The sequence below is a fragment of the Trachypithecus francoisi genome, unplaced genomic scaffold, assembly GCF_009764315.1.
Source record: "Trachypithecus francoisi isolate TF-2019V2 unplaced genomic scaffold, Tfra_2.0 Lachesis_group9, whole genome shotgun sequence".
Lineage (NCBI taxonomy): Eukaryota > Metazoa > Chordata > Mammalia > Primates > Cercopithecidae > Trachypithecus > Trachypithecus francoisi.
Genome location: NW_022681474.1, coordinates 1,059 through 20,440, shown reverse-complemented (window position 1 = coordinate 20,440; position 19,382 = coordinate 1,059). Strand labels below are relative to the sequence as shown.

The 19,382-nt window shown below is 45.9% G+C and overlaps 1 protein-coding gene and 1 pseudogene across 1 annotated transcript in view; one reads left to right on the top strand and one right to left on the bottom strand.

Moving 5' to 3' along the window:
• Positions 1-14,191, top strand: part of LOC117082782 (vegetative cell wall protein gp1-like) — a 158,724-nt gene extending 144,533 nt beyond the window's left edge. The window contains exons 3-4 of the mRNA XM_033209774.1: positions 13,061-13,134; positions 14,135-14,191. Coding sequence (XP_033065665.1) covers positions 13,061-13,134; positions 14,135-14,191 — 131 coding nt within the window. The remainder of the gene's footprint in view (positions 1-13,060; positions 13,135-14,134) is intronic.
• LOC117082876 lies at positions 1,526-2,253 on the bottom strand (annotated as a pseudogene).
• Positions 14,192-19,382: the final 5,191 nt, after the last annotated feature.

The window sequence follows — 19,382 nt, the reverse complement described above, 5'->3', positions numbered from 1 at the left end:
CCGCGTTTCCATGAGCTCCATGCCCACAGCGGCCCATGCCGGCCACAAGCCCATGGTCCCTTCTGCACTGGCCCTGCCACGCTGGGGCCACCGGGGAGGCCTGGAGGGCACTGGGAGGAGGGAGGAGGAGCCGAGGCTTTCGGGAGAACCCAGCCCTTTACCGACCAGGGGAGGCCGCGATGCACCGTGACTTGTTGTGAAGAAATAACAGAAGAACTTTCCCGTGCAGGTGAGTGGGAGACACCAGAACACCCGCCCGTCCTAAATACAAAGCCTCGAATCCCAGCCTATAAAAGGTTAGACTTAGGGATAAAGGTTAGAGTTGGGGTAGAGTTAGGGTTTGGGTTATGGTTTAGGGGTTAGAAGTTAGTTTTAGGATTGGGGTGGGATTAGGGTTTGGGGTTAGTGTTGGGGTAGGGAAAGCATTAGGGGTAGGGTTAGGGTTGGTCCAGGTTTGGGGTAGGGGTAGCGTTTAGGGTCAGGGTTTAATGGTTAGGGTCAGGGTTTTAGGGTTGGGGTTAGGATGTTAGGGTTAGGGTTTGGGGTTAGGGTTTCGGGGATAGAAGATTAGGGTCACGGGTTAGGGGTTAGGGTTTGGATGTTAGGCTAAGGATTGTTAGGGTTAGAGGTTAGTGTTTTAGGTTCGGTGTTAGGGTTAGGTGTTGGGTTTGGGGTTAGGGTTAGGGGTTACGGTTTAGGGTATGGGGTTAGGTTTAAGGGTTAGGGTTAGTGTTAGGAGTTACAGTTGGGTTAGGGGTTTAGTGCTTTTCCTTGGTGATGGAGTAGCAGTTAGGGTTGGGGTTTAGGTTTAGGGGTTAGTGTTAGGATTAAGGGTTCGTGTTTGGCATTAGGTGTTAGGGTCAGGGGTTAGGATTAAGGGTCAGCGTTAGGGTCAGGGGTTAGTGGTAGGCGTTGCCCTTAGGGTTTTGGTTACGGTTCCTGGACAGACGGTTTTCTTGCTTGAGAATGTTTCTGGGCCGTGAGATCTACTCTTTTCTTCTGGGCAGGTGTTTAGCACCTAATGTTTTCCCTTCACTTCCCCCCACATTCTTAACTCCTTTGGTCCATTTCATTGCTTCTTTTGGGGAGGGTCAGATTCCTCAGGGCGTCCGGGGCAGAACCAGCCTGAGGTGGCCTCCCTGCCCATGGGTCACCACAGCCCCTGAGCAGGTGAGGGGAGCCGGGGTGGCATGTGTTCCTGGTCTTGGCACCTCCCTTTGGGCAGCTCTGGAGCATGGCTGGACCGTTGGTACAGGAGTCACAGGCCGCTGCCTTTTTAACTGGGAGTACCCTAACATCCTGGAAGGGGTGAGGCAGGGCCAATGGTCCCCTCTAGGTGGGAGGTGGGAGGCTGAGGCGGCGTGGGCAGGACGGTGGATGGCAGGTCCACAGGGACAGCCTTCAGCTCCTGCACAAACTGGGGCTCCAAGACTATGGGCAAGGGAGGAAGGGGGAGCCCAGGTCAGAGGAGCCTGGGGATCGGCGCGGGCTGGGGGCCAGATGTCGCCCCTGATGCCAGCCAGGCCTAGGGCCATTGCAGCCCCAAGGTGCTGAGGGCGCCGCCCAGTACGAGACCGAGGTGGGGCCGCGCGTGGGTTCAGCGCCCAAAGGCCACGCCCGGTAGGTGTAGTTGCCGGGGCCGGTCCTTTTGCCTTCGGGAACCCAGTCCTCATCGTCCTCCAGGTCGCCTTCCCCGGGTCCCGCGGCCCTTCTTCAGCCTGAACTTGCTGTCAGGACCGCTGCCGCCCTCACGGCCGTCCCGGCTGCAGCCACGCGCAGCGAGGAGCCCGGAGCACCGTAGCGCGGCGCCGGCCTTACACGCACCCTCGAGGCCCCTATCGAGCCCCCGCGGAGCCGTCCGCGGCTGCCCTTGGCTGCACCGCTGTCTCAGAGGAAAGCGGCCACCGGTAGCAGAGCCCAGCACGTCACGGGTGCCCAGCTCATCTTCATGGGGCCAAGCCTGCAGGAAGAGAGGGAAAGGGCCCTCGGTTTCCATGGAGATCGGGTGCCCAGGGGTGGAGGCCTCAGGGCTGGAGAGCAGAGGAACCCTCGGCTTTTGTGGGATCAGGGTGCCCTCAGCATCTTGGAGGCCCACGCAGGCCTAGGGGGGTGCGATTTATCCTCTAGCATCAAGGACTTAGGCCTGGGGGAGGCGCTGGGAAGTGGCAGGTGAGGCAGGCGGGTTCTGCAGCTGAAGGTTGTGCACCTGGATTGGGGGCATAGAAGCGGGGATGGAGCCCCGCGGTGGGAGTGTCCAGGCCTCGGGGGGTGTCCAGGCCCTGGATGCGGGGAGGTAGGCCTGGGGGAGGACCGCCATGCTCCTGGGCTCTGCACGCGTTGCTGGGATGGGGGGGGGGGCAGCATGAGGGGAGGGGTGTTGTGTTTGGAGTACACGTTAGCGGGGACCAAGTGCTGGCTCACATCAGGGTCTGCAGCGCAGGCCAGCAGTGCTTGGGCCTGGCGCCCACCTTTGGGGCCAGAGCCTGGGTGCGGGCCTTGCGGGTGCTGTGGAGGACAAGCGGCTGCTGACACCATGCGGACCCCGCCCCAGCAGGCCAGTACCCCAGGGACGGTCCCTCCCGCGCAAGCCCCGTGCTCCATGCAGTCCCTGGCCGCCTGGTTCAGCAGCTAGGGGGGGCGGGGATAGGACAGGGTCGAGTCGCAGGGCCACCTCCGGACGCGGCCACCTGGGCGACGGCTGCATCCCCTCCCTCGCTTCCGGCTCTGTACCCGCCTCAGCCTAACCGGGCGCCGGAGTATCCTCCCCAGGGGCCGCGGCTGAGCGGGAAGGAGCGGGCGGGCGGCGGCGCAGACCCTCAGCCGGAGCGCGGAGCCGAGGCGCCTGGGTTTTGCGCGAGGCCTCCTCCTGGATTGGGGCTGGCAGTCGCGGAGGCACATCCTGGTGAGCCGTGGGAGGGGAAAGGACGTCCCCATTCCCCATCCTCGCGGCCTGCAGTCCTCCGTCACCAGTCCCCTCCGTCTCCTGCATCACAAGGTCCGGGCTCCGCCGTCCCCCACGACCCCCGCATCCGGCCCTGCTCCACTCGCCCCGCTTCCTCCCCCTCCCCACCCCTGGTCCCCACCTGGGCCCATCCGCCTGTGAGTTCCGGTGCCCGGGGATGAGGGCCGAGGTCTTGAGAGGAGAGGGTCCCTGTGCCGGCCCCACGGAGGCCCGAGCCCACGCCATGGTCCCTACCCCGGCAGGTGCGGCTTCTCCCCTTGTTGTCAGCTGCGGGGCCGGACAGGGACCTCAACCTCCGACCTTGTTTCAGGGAGGATGAGGTCGACTCTCACAATCCCCAAAGGCCTGCCACGGCCCCTCCTGGGCCAGCTGCCTCCCTCCTGTGGATTCTGATGCCACCTGGGCCCACAGCGTCTTCCCAGCCCAGGGCGGCCGCGCCTCCGGTGAGTTTCAACTGAGGGCGCGCCGCCAGCTCTGAGCCTGGCTCCGGGTGCACCGCCCACGTGGGACCTCTGCTGTCCCGTGTAGGGTTGCCCTGCAAATATGTGATGAATAAGTGAATAAATACTTTCTGTCTTCTAACTTGCCGGATATTAGAAGGAAACCAAGCTATGCTTCTCATTTATAGCTACCATTAAGGACTGAACAGAAGCTTAGCTTTCTGGGTGAGATGGACAATAGTGTTTTTAGAACCTCTGGAAAGAACATGTATTTGAAAGTGACTGACAGGTCTTCTGCGGCCATGGGATGTGGAGGTGGAAGTGGGGGTCATCATAGGTCTGCACACTCTGGTCGAGTCCCCCTTTCCCGTCACACACAGAACAGCCAGCAGTGAGCTGCTTACCCCAAGGAGTCATGGGGGTTCTTGGGCAACCCCTGGTGCTGGAGCCGGCAGTGGACAGCGCCACAGCCAGACCTCGCTTATTTTTGGCTCCTAAGGAATGTCTGTGACTGTTCCCTCCTCTGGTCCTGGGAGGGGATGTGTAACTTCCGCTCAAGACAGTGATGCGGCTGGAGGGTGGGGTCGTCCCCAGCACACAGCAGGGCTGCTCTGCACTACTGGGTGTCTCACCTCTCACCCCTGTTTTAAGTAGTACTCCCTAGACTTGCAGCTAGATGTGTACCTTAGACTTAAAGGATGGTAGAATTTCTCTACCAGAACAAAAAATAGCTTTAGGAAATATAAAAGAAAAAGTCATTCATAGCCTGGCATGATGGCTTATGCCTGTAATCCTAGCACTTTGGGAGGCCAAGTCGGGCAGATCACCTAAGGCCAGGAGTTTGAGACCAGACTGGTCAAAATGGTGAAACCCCGTCTCTACCAAAATTACAAAAATTAGCCAGTCATGGTGGCACGTGCATGTGCACAGGAGGCTGAGGCATGAGAATCACTCAAACCCTGGAGGTGGAAGTTGCAGTGAGCTGAGATTGCACCACTGCACTCCAGCCTAGGTGGCAGAGCAAGATTCCGTCTCCAAAAAAAAAAAAAAAAAAAAGGCCATTCACCACAATCTACAATGTAAAAGACCTCTATGGAGAACATCCAAAAGTTATTAAAGAATATAAAAGACAATCTGCATAAATGGAGCATGAACAGGATATTGCAAAGGTGAGAATTCACCACAAATTGAGCCATAAATTTAATGAAATTACAATCAAAATCTTGGCATAATTTTTAAAAAGCTCTGTTATGAGCTGAACTATGTTTCAGCTTTGGAGGCAGAGGGAGATTCCCAATCTTAGCTGACATCCTCAAAGGATACAGTTTGTCTCCAGCCTCAGCACTCCTCAGCTGGGCCTCAGATTTTTCAGTTTTCTGTTGCAAACAGCCCTTCCTGTGTGGCTGGAGCATGTGGTGCTAGGCACCAACTCCAGACTCTGAGTCATCACAACCCTGGCATAGCCCAGCCAACCGGCACTGTGCCTCTGTTCACTCAGATCCACCAGCTCTTTCTCTCTTGTGCCCTTCCATTCATTTTTCCTGAACATGCCAATTTGCCTGGCTTTTTGAGGGCAAAAGAGGCCAGCTGCAAGGGTGCAGTGTATAGTTGTGACGTAGGTAGAAGAATGTGAGGGGGTGTCGCTCCGACAGGCTCCATCTTACCCTTGCTTATTTACACTTGTGGTTTGTGCAAGTTACTTGCACTTTCTGAAGTCTCATCTTCATCTTTAAAGAAAGATGAACATGTCCACTCTCCACAGAGTTGTGCTAAGTGAATGGTAGATACTCTATTGGTTTGGTTGTGGATGAAATCTGTTGGATTGATTTGACAACTTCAAGTAGCCTCGTTAGCCCCTGCACTGGACAAGGAAAGAAAGGAGTGGACACTCAGATATGCTCTCTCAGTGCCCGCACCCCCCCACCCCCATACTGCCTTGCAGATTTTTACTTGAAGCGCAATCTTAGTGATGCTATTGGGGAAAGCATGGATATGTTCTGAGCGCTCTCATGCATCTTCCCTCATGCCCAGCTGCTAGGTGGGCCAGCACAGGATTCAAAACCAACTTCACTGCTGCTAAATTTTGCAGTGTCCGAAGGGCTGGTGGGCAATATGTGCCCATGTTGCTGTCTTATAGGGAACCATGGTTTTTATTCCCCGAGGATGCTCTTAGAACATTCTCTTAGGTGTTCTGACATTTCATCAGTATGTGTCCAAGGTGTGATTGACATTTGGCATTTGCTTTAAATCTGACAACTCCTGTCTCTTTAACTTGAATAAATTTTCTCCTATTATACTGTGACTTTTTTCCCAAATTGTCTCTATTCTCTGCTTCTAGAATTACTATAGGGAGGATATTCAAGCCATGCTCTTTGTTTTCTGCCTTTAACTCTCACTCATGCATAAACACCTTCGTGTGCTCCCTCTCTCTCCCACTCTTTTACTCTCTTAGTTTCTCCCATGTGACCCCCTCTTTACTTCTCTATTAGGGGAGATGTCCTTCACTTTGTCTTTTAGATCACCAGCTTAGTGTTAAGCCTTGTTGCCTCTGTTCCATTTTACTCACCAGTCAGCTTTCATAAACCTCTTCTGAAGTATAAAAGGTAGTCAGAAAAGTGCAGAAGCCATAAGTGTACAACTCAATGGATGATCACTAAGTGAACACACGCGTGTAACCACTACTTAGATCAAGGAACAGAAGTCTCCTCTCACCCTCTTCATAGGTGCCAAATATTCTGACATCTAACACCACAGTTTACTTTTCCCTGGGTTTGAACTGTACTTAAAGAGAATTAAACAGCAGGCACTCCTTAGGATCTGGCCTCAATGCAAAAGTGTGTCTGTGAGATTCATCCATGTTGTACATTGATGTGATACATTCGTTTTCATTACTGTATAATATTCTACTCAATGGACGTTATTTCTCTGTTTGACTGTTGATTGGTATTTGGATTGTTTTAAGTTTAGTTATGACCAGTAATGCTGCTGGGAATGCATTTAAACACATGTCCTCCTGTTGGGCCGTGTCTGCTAAGGCAGAAGACACAAATATCCTTGGGCCAGTAATGTTATCCCCAGGTCTATCTCTGACACAAATGAATACATAAGCTCCCATGAAATACTGGAATCATTTTCCTTCTACCTAAAATATATCCTTTAAGAGCATATATTTTGTGCTCTTTTTCTGGTGACAAATTTAATGATATTCTTGCCTCCAAATGCCGTAAGTTCACTGTAATTTCTAAATAAATTTTCAGTAATATAGAATCCTAGATTAGCGATTATTTTCTATCAGGCATGTGAAGATATTTCCTTTTTCTGAGCTCTGGTTTCTATTGTTTCTGTCGCAAAATCATAGTAAATCCTATTGCTGTCCTCTTGAAGGTGATTTGTGTATTTCCTTCCCTGGATGCTTTTATCTCTTTATTTTTTTATTCTCATTAGTTTTCACATGAGTTGCCTAAATTTGGTTTTATTTGTATTTATCTAGTTGCTTCATTAAAGAAAATAAGTGTTGATTTGCAAAAATTCAGTCATTATCCTGTCCAGTATTGTTTCTGCCATATTTCCTCTCTCCTCTCCTTCTGGAACTTCAACTACACATGTCTGGTCTTTTCACTCTATCCCAAATGTTTCTTATGTTCTTTTGGAATTTTGACTTTTATTGTTTGGCCTGGGTATTTTTGTCTTATCTTTCAGTTCATTAATGCTCTCTTCAGCTCTGTACAGTTCATGGAATTTTAAATTTCATTATTCTGTGTTTTAGTTTGAGATGTTTTGAACATAGTAATCCATTGTTATTTTAAAGTCCGTGTGTGATGTCACCACTGCATCGATTCTCAATGAGTCTGTTTTTGTAATCCATGTGTTCTTGGTTAGGGCCATGTAGTACTATCTCTTTGAAGGTCTGCTAGTTTTTTTGTTAGGTTCTGGATACCTTATCTGAAAAAAGTTACAGATATAATTTGAGGCTCTAATAATGTTACCTTCTTACAGAGAGGATTTGCTTTTCCCTCAGGCAGGCGTAGGCATCAGCACCCCATGACCACTCAAGCTCTTCAGATCTTCCTCCTTGACCACCTCTGATTCCTGGTTTTGTTCCCCCAGACCTCTGAAATTGCTGAAAGCTCTGCTGAGATTTTCTGTCTCATCTGTGCTTTTTTGAATCACCAAATGCTTCATGGAAAGTGTCCCTACAACTCCTCATTCCCTTGGTATCCTTTCAATGCTTTCACACAGGTTCTTACAGCCATTGCATGCAGCGTTTCCACCTTATCTTAGCAGAAGAGTTACTCTGAATCACCTAGTCCATCATTGCCAGAAATAGAAATAAGGTCGTGCCCTAAAGAGGTACTGGGAATGGGAAGTTTCTGAATGAGGGTAACATGGGGAAGAATTTGTCTATTGAAGAAAAACATTATGTGCAGTTGCTTAAAGTTTTGTTGAAACAATCTGGTGCTCAGGTTAGTTCTCACACATGAACGAAGATGCTGCAGAGGTTATTACACATAACCCATGGTTTCCACAGACAGGCACTCTCGATGTGGAAAATTGGGACAGAGCAGGAGAAGGATTAAAACGATCTCAAAAGATCTCAAAGTTGATCCTTTTGTTTCCTCCACTTGAAGTTTAGTTTATACTGTCCTTCTTCCATTATCTCCTTCTTATTCTGCTGGACAGCAGGAGTCATGTTCTGAGTCTAAAAATCTGAGAGAATCTGTTGTCCCACCCACAGCACCAATTGAAAATAAAAAAACCCGAAAGGGAGGATAAAAATTGGCCTATGCCACCCCCTCCAGTTGCAGAAATACCTGTTCTGCCTCCTTTGGTAGCAGAAATAGAGACCCCAATACAGAGAATGTTACACTTTGCTGCCATAGCTGGAGAGCCCTTAGGACCCTGCGCTTTTCCTATCTCTGTAAGGCCTGATCCAAACAATCCACAGCAGTTTATTTATGAACACACCATATTAGAGTTTAAGCTGTTGAAGGAATTAAAAGCTAGTGTAGTTAATGATGGAATACAGAGCCCATTCACTTTAGGATTGCTAGAATCTATATTTGGTGCTATGTGCCTTCTACCCTTTGATGTAAAACATTTGGCTCACACTTGTTTGTCTGCTAGTGCATATCTGAGATGGAATTTAAATTGGCAAGAACTGTGTGCAGACAGGCTAGACAGAATCATGCTGCTGGACACAGAAACATTACAGAGGATATGCCGTTAGGTAATGGCCCTTATTCAGACCTGGAACATCAAATGACACTCCCAGATGCTGCTTATCAGTAGTGTGCACAGGTCGCTAAATGTACCTGGGCCACAATTCCTGAAGAGGGAGTCCCAGTACAAGCCTTTTTACATATCATGCAAGGGTCACAGGAGCCCTAAGTGTAATTTCTTGCATGATTACAAGAGGCAGTGAAGCATCAGATTCCTCATACTGCAGCTGCAGAAATGCTAACCTTTATGAGAACCTTTATGAGAAATGCAGAAATGCTAACCTTTATGAGAATGCAAACATAGATTGTAAACATGCACTGGCACCTGCGAGATGTACAAAAAACTTGGGAAATTTTATCAAAGCTTGTCAGGATGTGGGAACTGAGCTTCATCACTCTACAATGTTGGCTCAAGCAAAGGAATAATAGATAATTTTTATCCATCAGACAAAGTTTTGAAATTTGATAAAGTTCACTCTTTTATCCTTCTTGGATTACTCATCACAAGCCTATTCCAGGTGCCAGACTTATTTCACTGATGGCTCTTCCAAAGGCTGAGCAGCTGTTTATGGACCTAAGCATACTCAAACAATAAAAACCCCTGGAGTTTTAGCTCAATGCTCAGAATTAATGGCACTTACTGAGATTTTACAGCTCACCACTTCAACTCCTGTTAATATTGTCTGTGATTCAGCCTATGTTGTAAATGTAGCCAGTCACACTGAGACAGCCACTATTAAAAGCACCCTAAAACCAGAGTCATTTAGTTTGCTTCTAAGACTTCAGCAAGCTGTTTGCTCTCATGCTGCTCCTTTTCATATTTTTCATTTTCACTCTCACACACAACTTCCTGGACCACTATCTCTAAGTAATGATGGAGCAGATAAACTGATTGGTTCTGTATTTCAACAAGCTCAAGCTTCTCATGCATCACTGCATCAAAACACTACTGCCCTTACTCATCTGTTTCATCGCTCTTGCAGCCAGGCTCGAGCTATTGTGCAAGACTGTCCCACTTGTCAGCACGTCCCTGGTGTTATACCTGTAGAAGGATGTAACCCATGAGGCTTAGCTCCAAATGAAATCTGGCAAATGGATGTTACACACATAGCAGCCTTTGTAAGCTTAGCCATGTTCATGTGACTATAGACACTTAATCTCATAAGCTACATGCCACGTGTCAAACAGGGGAAACAGCTGCCCATGTCCAGTGACATTGTCTGCCGTCATTCACCCATATGGGGGTCCCAAACAAATAAAAACTGACAGTGGACCTGCTTATGTTAGTCATGATTTTCAAAATTTTTTATAGTTATGGGCAATCACTCACAAAATAGGAATTCCTTACACTCCCCAAGGACAAGGCCTCATAGAGTGGGCACATCACACATTACAACATATGTTGAAAAAACAAAGGGGGAGCAGGAGACCAGCTACCACCTCAAAGAAAATTGTGTTTAGCCTTATTTACTTTAAAATTTTTGACTCCTGGTACAGATAATAAGACTCTGGCAGAATGACACTGGCAAATGTTACAGGAAAAGAGCAAAGTTTACCCAAAGATATTATGGAAATCTCCAAAAGAAGGACAATGGAAAGGCCCAGTGGATTTACTGATGTGGGGACAAGAGTGTGCTTGTGTTTTGCAGATTAAGAAACCCACACAGGAAGCTAAGAAACTGCTGCAGTGTCAGGGTCAGGTAAAAACCCCGACCCCATATTTATGGCCATGCTAGCGGTAATATCCTGTGCAGTATGTTTTCCCTGTGTAGAGGCAAAAACATATTGGGCATATGTTCCTAATCCCCTGGTAGTATGACCGACACTGTGGACCAACACTCCTCCTAAGATATATCATGATCAAGGAGCATGGGCACCAGGACCCCTAACCCCGACACAGAGCAATTAGACTCTCAGAAGAATGGTATCAATTATACTGCTCCATTGGAGGGACTTCCTTTATGTGTCACCCAGGATACATCGCTCAACTGCAGTTGCCTTGCAATTCAATCCCGGGCATGGTTGAGTTACCAGGGAAAATATATGTACCTATTGGGCCTTAGCTCTATTAATATTAGTGGTGTAGTTATAAATCACTCCCGGCCACATCGCCCAAATTGTGTTAATCGTACAGCGTGGCCTCCCTTTGATAACCCTAACCCCCTTCCTTGGACCAATGTCTTGGCTCCATAACTAGACAACAATCCGTGTTAACGGGAGACATTATTGACTGGGGTCCCTGTGGTCTTCTGGTTGGGAGAGATGAGCCTCAGACCTCATGGCGTGAACTTTGTTGGCACTGGTGGCAAAACTTTAATCTCTTTGCTATATCACACTGGGATTCATTCCCAATCTGCCATGCAAATTGCTTGGCACGGCACTGGCTTTAGCCCACCTTTGACTCAATGGCATTATCAAGGAAAGAGAGATCCAATTCAGGAGTTGATATGGAAAGCAGCACTCCCATTTGTTAATGGCAGCATTTGAGTCAGAACAGTATTCAATAATAGTAACAGTGCTAAACGCAGTTTTAAAGTTACTCTTGTAAACAAACATTACCACTCAGTTTACAATTTGTGCTTTTAATCCTTACATTTCTCTAGCAGCAAAAGAGGACCAACTCCAGATCGACAATGCCCAATTGACTTGTGATTCCTGTCAACTGTATCATTGCCTTATATATAGCACAATACAAACATACAGCTTATCCATCCTAATAATTCTAGGTTACATTCCTGGATTATGGATTTCTGTAAATTTTGTCCGAGCCTTGGGTGGGCACCCCTGCTTTACATCTTACAAAACTCCTTTGTGACCCAACTTACGTAACATCATGCTCATAGAGCCTTAGGCATGATAATTTTTGCTATACTCTCCCTTAGTTACATTAATAACCCTGCTATGGTGTCCTCAATAACAATGCACAGCTCCATTCAAACAGCTCAATATGTAAAAAATTGGACACACACAGCTGGCCAGGTATGGATGCTTCAAAATAAAATGAACACCGAGATACAAATGGAGGTTGCAGTGTTAAAGACTGCTTTTCTGTGGCTGTGGAATCTGTTGTTGAAAGTCCTCTGCTGAGTTCTGCACTCAAAGCGCAACTTCACACAGGGAGGGAGAAACCTGTGTTGGAGTGCCAGACGTAGGGTCCAGCCCTACAGGGCTTGGCGGATGTTCTCCCCATATGCGGAGATTAGAGATCGTAAGAAATAATGACACAAGACAAAGATAAGGAGAAAACAGCTGGGCCTGAGGGACCACTACCACCAAGACGCAGAGACCGGTAGTGGCCCTGAATGGCTGGGCGCGCTGATATTTATTGCATACAAGACAAGGGGGCAGGGTAAGGAGGATGAGTCATCCAAGTGACTGATAAGGTCAGGCAAGTAAAGTGATCACAGGACAGGGGGCCCTTCCCTCTTAGGTAGCCTAAGCAGAGAGGGAAGGCAGCATACGTCAGCATTTTCTTCTATGCACTTATAAGAAAGATCAAAGACTTTAAGACTTTCACTATTTCTTCTACCTCTGTCTTCTAAGAACTTCCAAGAGGAACCAGGAGTACGGGAGGAACATGAAAGTGGACAAGGAGCGTGACAGTTGAAGCACAGCACCACAGGAGGGGTTTAGGCCACCAGATGACTGTGGGTAGGCCTGGATAATATCCAGCCTCCCACAAGAAGCTGGTGGAGCAGACTGTTTCCTGACTCTTCCAAGGAAAGGAGACTCCCTTTCACAGTCTGCTAAGTAACAGGTGCCTTCCCAGACACTGGCGTTACCGCTTGACCAAGGAGCCCTCAAGTGGCCCTTATGCGGGCATGACAGAGGGCTCACCTCTTGTCTTCTTCGTCACTTGTCCCTTCAGCACCTGGCCCTATGGCCACGGTTATATTAGTAATACAACAAAGAATAATATTCAAAGCTAAGGATTAATAATCTTTATACTAGTGATTGATAATGTCCATGATCATCTCTATATCTAATTTGTATTATAACTATTCTTATTCTAACTGTTTCCTTTATTGTACTGAAACAGTTTGTGCCTTCAGTCTCTTGCCTCGGCATCTGGATACTCCTCCACCCACAGCTGAGAGAACAAGTACAAAGCTTGCAGTTGCAGCAGCAATTGCACTGTCATTTTAACCGTATTCATATTTGTGTAACGAATTTGGAATACAACCAAAGTGAATATCCATGGAGCCTTGTAAAGGCCCGTTTACAAGGAGTTCTCACAGCTAATGTTACTTTTGATATTAATGATTTACAAACTAAAATCCTTAAGCAGACTTAAGCATTTCAGCCCTCTTTAAAAGCTTGAGCAGAATACCAACAAAGTTTAGAGAGGTTTAAACCTTGGATCTACTTCAAACAGCACTTCAATGTCTCTCTTGTAATTATTGGACTAATGTTATTATGTTTTTGGTTTTTGTTCAGAGTCTACAAAATCGACTGGACCACCAGATGGCAATTGACAGCTGCACAACCTGCAATTACGCCAAAAAGAATGAGGGTTGTGACCAACTCAGTATACCACTGGAGGCTATGTGAGCAAACAGAAAACTGTTCTCATGAAAGCAGGATGTTGGAAAACTGACAAACTGCGTCTGCTGCCAGAAGGATTGCTGAGGGCAGTCATGCCCCCAGCACAGTGTTCCTTGTGATTGTCTATAGGAACGTCTGAAGCCTGTTGTGCCAAGAAAGCAATTATGTGCATCTGTGATAAATCAAGTAGCTGACCAACCGTTACCTCTCCCTCCCTGTTCTTTCTAGCTAATAAGTATGGAGGGTTATAGACGCTCAAGGCGGTCCTTGCTCACTAGAAGCAAGGAGCCCCGTGACCCCTTCTTCAAATATGCTCTTTTCTCTTTGTCTTTATTCCTGCATTCATCCCCCTTTGTTCAGTCCAACAGGGTCTGCACCAAAGAAAAGAAACACACAAATTTGTTCATTATTCCCAAGTTTTGAAGGGTCTGTTGGAAAGCCCTGTATAATCTGTTACATAGCAAGTGGCACTAAATAACCTCAAATATTTTTATCGTGATGAAGGTGACATGAAGTGGCCCTAATGATTTTTTTTTTTGGAGACGGAGCCTCGCTCTGTCGCCCAGGCTGGAGTACAGTGGCGCGATCTCCACTCATTGCAAGCTCCGCCTCCCAGGTTCACGCCATTCTCTTGCCTCAGCCTCCCATGTAGCTGGGAATACAGGCGCCCGCGACCGCGCCCTGCTAACTTTTTTGTATTTTTAGTAGAGACGGGGTTTCACAGTGTGAGCCAGGATGGTCTCGATCTCCTGACCTCGCGATCCGCCCGTCTCGGCCTCCCAAAGTGCTGGGATTACAGGCGTGAGCCACTGCACCCAGCAGCCCTAATGATTTTTAAACAATGCCTAAGGTGCAAGAGGAAGAGAGTGCTTCTGAATCTCAGAACGTGGGGTGGGTGTTGCACACACTGGCTGTGACTTGGAACCAGCCTGTGCACTCTTTCAGCTCAGCTTCCCTCTTGTTATCAGGATGCAGGGTGGGTGCACAACACACCAGCTGTGACTCTGGACCGGCACCAGCTGTGACTCAGGACCAGGCACCAGCTATAACCCGCCTGTGCACTTTCAGCTCAGTTTCCCTCTTGGTAGAAAGCCACACAGTGGAAACTGAGTGCTGTCTGTAGCACTTCTGTGGATGTCTGGAGCCTTTTGATGGAACTGATGTAGTTGTTTTCTCTTCACAACTTTAAGAAAATCTACACTGCCCTGGCTCACTAAGTTTGGTTCACCAAAAAGCAGTGCGTAGTCATAGTAAAGCAGTCCTGGGTCTGAGTGCTGGCTCCACGATTTGATAGTCTCCACCAGGTTACTCAATGTCTCCGAATTGCAGCTTCATTCTCTTAAAAATAAGAATATAAATACCTATCCTAGAGGGTTGTAGAGAGAATTTAATACTGTCATATGTACAAGTTCCTAGCAAACTGACTGGTACAAGAGGCACTCAAGCATATTTTCCCTCACCTTCTCATACATGCTCAGAATAATGGTTAATGGTAACATATTGGATCATCTTCTGAAGTGAGAATTCTCCACATCCTCAGTTTGGAAGGAACTCTGTGGGAGTGAACAGTGGCAATACCTGCCCTCAGAGTTCTTATTAAACATCATGGAGAAGATTCTGGCATTAGAGTGAATGAGCACTCTCAGCACTTTTAGTCATTCCATTCCCCTTCCTACAGCTTCCAAACACAGCACAACTGAGGGAAGAAAATGCTGCCATTTGTAGGACTAGGCAAGTTTCTACAACCTTTTAGCCCTGTTTAGGACAACATTTCAGGGACTCTGTATGACACATGAGTGACACCATTTTGTCATTGCAGGTAAAGTTCCTGAGGAAACGGAGAGAATGGTGGGCTGTGACCAAAGCCCCCAGATGAGCCACAGGCCCAGGTGCCCTACACGAATGCTGTGGTGCATGAGGTTCAGCGGAGATACATTAATAAGTTTCCTGTCATTCTGCCTCGTGCTGTGATCCCAGACACCAAGTTCAGACAATTGTATTCTTAAGGTCAGTCATATCCTCCTTTTATTATTTTTGTTACGACATTTAAGTGTCAGCTTTGTATGTTTTAATGTAACAAAATTTCTATTGGCCCTATTGGCCATCTCTCTATAAATGCAAATTTCACAAAGACATAGTCTTCTGAGGAGGCAAGTTATGATCACCATTCTACAAATGTGCATGTGCTATGAAAGAGTCAGAGGGAAAATATGTTGTTACAGTTTTCATTCTAGTTTTTAAAAATAATTTCTATTATGCTTTTCTCTTTAACCAGTGGTTAAATAAATCTCTACTAGGAATACATTGAGGTGGAACTAAAGGAAAAATAATAGGAATATTAGAAAAAAGAAAGTTGAAACTAAAGTTTAATAAGGGAACGGTTGAATTCAAAATATTAGAAAAAATAAGAGTGCAAAGTCCAAGAAAAGCATAAGTGAGGTCATAATACAAAAAGCAGAGACTAGTGATAAAAAAAGTAAAGAATAGCCAGATGTTGGGGTAAAAAACTAATAAAGTAACAAATGTATGAGAAAGAATGGATCAAATATTTAAAAAGCAGAAATCTTACAGAAATCAGAATATATTTAAAGTTTAACAACAGTAAGATATATAAAAGAAGATTATACAGACAGCAAGAAGATAATAGGAAAGAAAATTCCTTCCCCTTTTTTGATTTAGAAACAATATGATATTTAGTGATAAAAAGAAATTATGGACCTAAATTGATATGTTACAAAGAACATACAAATTTGAGGCTGGGCACAGTGGCTCATGCCTGTAATCCCAGCACTCTGGGAGACCAAGGCTGGCGGATCACTTGAGGTCAGGGGTTCAAGACCAGCCTGGCCAACATGATGAAACTCCGTCTCTACTAAAAATACAAAAATTTGCTGGGCATGGTGGCAGGTGCCTGTAATCCCAGCTACTTGGGAGGCTGAGGCAGGCGAATGGCTCGAACCTGGGAGGCGGCGGTAGCAGTGAGCCAAGATCATACCACTGCACTCCAGCTTGGGTGACAGAGCAAGACCCTGTCTAAAAATAAGTAAATAAGTAAACACAAATTTGATAACCAGCAACAGTTAAATAGAAAATGTAATTTAAAGGCCACCCACACAAATAAAGGGAAAGCCCTAGGAATTAATCTAGCAAAAGCTGTGCAAAATTGATGGAGAAAATTAAACTACTGAAGAACATAAAAGATGGCCTAAATGGGTGGAGAGATTTAATATAATGTTATAAGGCAAGAATCAACACCAAGATGACAATTCTTCCAAAGTTAATTTATAAATACATTGCAATTCAAATGAGACTTTCTTCTGTGTTATCAGTGTAACTTTGGGAGATTCTTAAATTTACATAAAGGAGAAAAGGACCAATAAAAATGATGCTTCTGCCTGGGGCATCCCTGTTCCTCCTATTTCTAGGGATCTGTGAGTATGAACATATTTCCATGGGACAGTCACTTCCATGTCTGCAGGTCTTAACATCCCTGATTAAAACAAATTCTGAGTACATTTTAAAACATAAGACTTTGGCCGGGCGCGGTGGCTCAAGCCTGTAATCCCAGCACTTTGGGAGGCCGAGACGGGCAGATCACAAGGTCAGGAGATCGAGACCATCCTGGCTAACACGGTGAAACCCCGTCTCTACTAAAAAGTACAAAAAACTAGCCGGGCGAGGTGGCGGACGCCTGTAGTCCCAGCTACTCGGGAGGCTGAGGCAGGAGAATGGCGTGAACCTGGGAGGCGGAGCTTGCAGTGAGCTGAGATCCGGCCACTGCACTCCAGCCTGGGCGACAGAGCGAGACTCCGTCTCAAAAAAAAAAAAAAAAAAAATAAGACTTCCAGTGGAATTTTTAAAACCTTTATATGGAGAATTTTAAACATATCTGTAAATAAACAATGAATATAACAAACCCCTGTATATCTATAACCCTTCAGAACAACCAGAAACACATGGGCGATTCAGTTCCGTCTATATTCCCAAATAAAATTCATACATTGTGATTAGCTGATGTGTTTTTAAGTCTACATAATTTATACATTTCCCCTGTATCTCCTGTATATCATTTTCTTGTAATTCATTTGTTGAAGAAGCTGCGTCGATTTTCCTGATTCATCTTCGGTGTTTAAAATAGAATTTCACAAAAAGAAAAAAATAAAAGCAGACGGAAAGAATAACAATGTCAGAAAAGAAATCAATGGGATTTAAATGGTACAGCTGCTTTGGAAAACAGTCTGGCAGTTCCTCAAAAAGTAAGACATAGAATTACTCTTTGATCCATCAGTTCTATTCAAGTCTTCATACTGAAGAGAATTAAAAACATATGTCCACACAAAAACTTGTACAGCAGCATTATCCATAATAGTCAAAAGTAGAAACAACCCAAGCGTCCACCAACTGATGAGCGGATAAATAACATGAAGTATTTCCACACAATGGAATATTACTCAGCCTCAAAATGGAATGATTGCCCGAGGTTAGAGGACGGAAAAATGGAAAATGCAGTGTTTCTTTCTTGGGTGCTGAAAATATGTTAGAATTAAATAGTGGTGAAGTCTGTGCTACTTCCAGAAAGTGCTAAATTGAACACTTTACATGAGTAAAATGTAGCATGTGAATTATATCTCAAAAATCAAGAACATTTTCCAGAAATAAAGTTTATGAATTTTCAGATTTCAAAGATCTATTGAGTTCCCCTCAAAATGAATTTCGAAGTTCTTCTACACTAAAGCACATTATTGTGAAATTTGATTACATCAGAGATAAAGATCTGAAAAGCTTCCAGAGAGGTGAAAGAAAAAGATCACCTGCAAAGAATCAAGAATGAAAATGGCACTGAAGTTTTTTGCTGAAATTCTAGATATAATAAGAAAATGAAATTTGGCCTTCACATTCTGAGAGAAATAAATATATTTTAAACCCAACTAAACGGTCAACCCAGTGTGAGAATGGAGCACAGGCATTCTGGGACATGCACGGCATCAAGGCTTTACCTTAGATCAGGAAGCTACAGTAAAGTGGCAACCTAAGAAGTGGGGGAAAGTAATTCCAGGAATAGGTGATCCATGCAGGAGAGAGGAGCAGCATTGCCGAGAGCCAGGGGTGAAGCAATTCAAGCTGGAGACACTGAGAAACACAGGAGCACCTGGCATTCTCTGAGAGGCAGTGCAGTGGTTCTGCACTGTGTGCAGAACTAAATGTGGCATTTACCTCTTATTGGTTACAATGTGCCTTCCCAGGCTTGCCAGCAGAGATTCTAAATCCTGATGCAAATGATATGGCAACACTTATGATTATAGACATGAGTGTTTGAATCACAGATCCAGGTCCAAACCCAAATCCTCTCAGTAATTAACTGTATGCTGTCATTTAATTACTTAATCTCTCCAGCATGCCACTTCCTCAGATCAATTCATATGGGAATATAAATTCATAGGAGTGTTATAAAGGGTGGTTTGTACAATGAACTCATGACTATGAAATGCTTAGCATGGCATCCAAAAAGTCCTCAATGAGTGGTGCAACGATATCTTTTTATTACAGGAAACACCCAACTTAGCAAACAGCGTTCATGGGGGATTAAGAGAAGTAACTACAGTAGGTTGAGCAGAGGGAGCCAGCGTGGGGAGGGCCTTTCCTAGGTGAGGTACCCATCACATTTGAAAGTGGGATGCAGGGCCAGAGCTGAACATAAACCAGGACGGGCAGGAGTGAAGTAAACAGCTCATACCTGCTCCTTCATGGGTCCGTTCCTTTCATTTTCACTTTTGACTCTGATGCAAAATTAGAACTCTTCTCTGCTCAAATGTCACTATTCTTAATAACGTCAAGTAAATAAGTAGGATCCAAAAAATTCAATTGCGTAAAATACATGCTCTTGTTATTGCAAGGCAAATAGGAAATATTTTGCAGTTGGTCATCGCCATCACAATGACACAAATTCTAAAACTTACACTGTTTACAACTGAACTACACCCTCAAATAATCAAAAAATGATCCCTCCCTAACCTCTCTTCCCAGCAAGAGAAGGTCTTTGGCTGCCCCAACCTGAGCAGGAGAGCAGGAGGAGAGCGGGAGCCCACAGCTGCAGTGGCAAAAAGCCTGAGGGCTGATGGCTTTGACCAAATAATAGGGAATTGGGTTGACGTGTTTGAATCATTTTCCAGTAACTGATTTATAAAACAGATCAGACTCATTGAAGGAGTTGGGGAA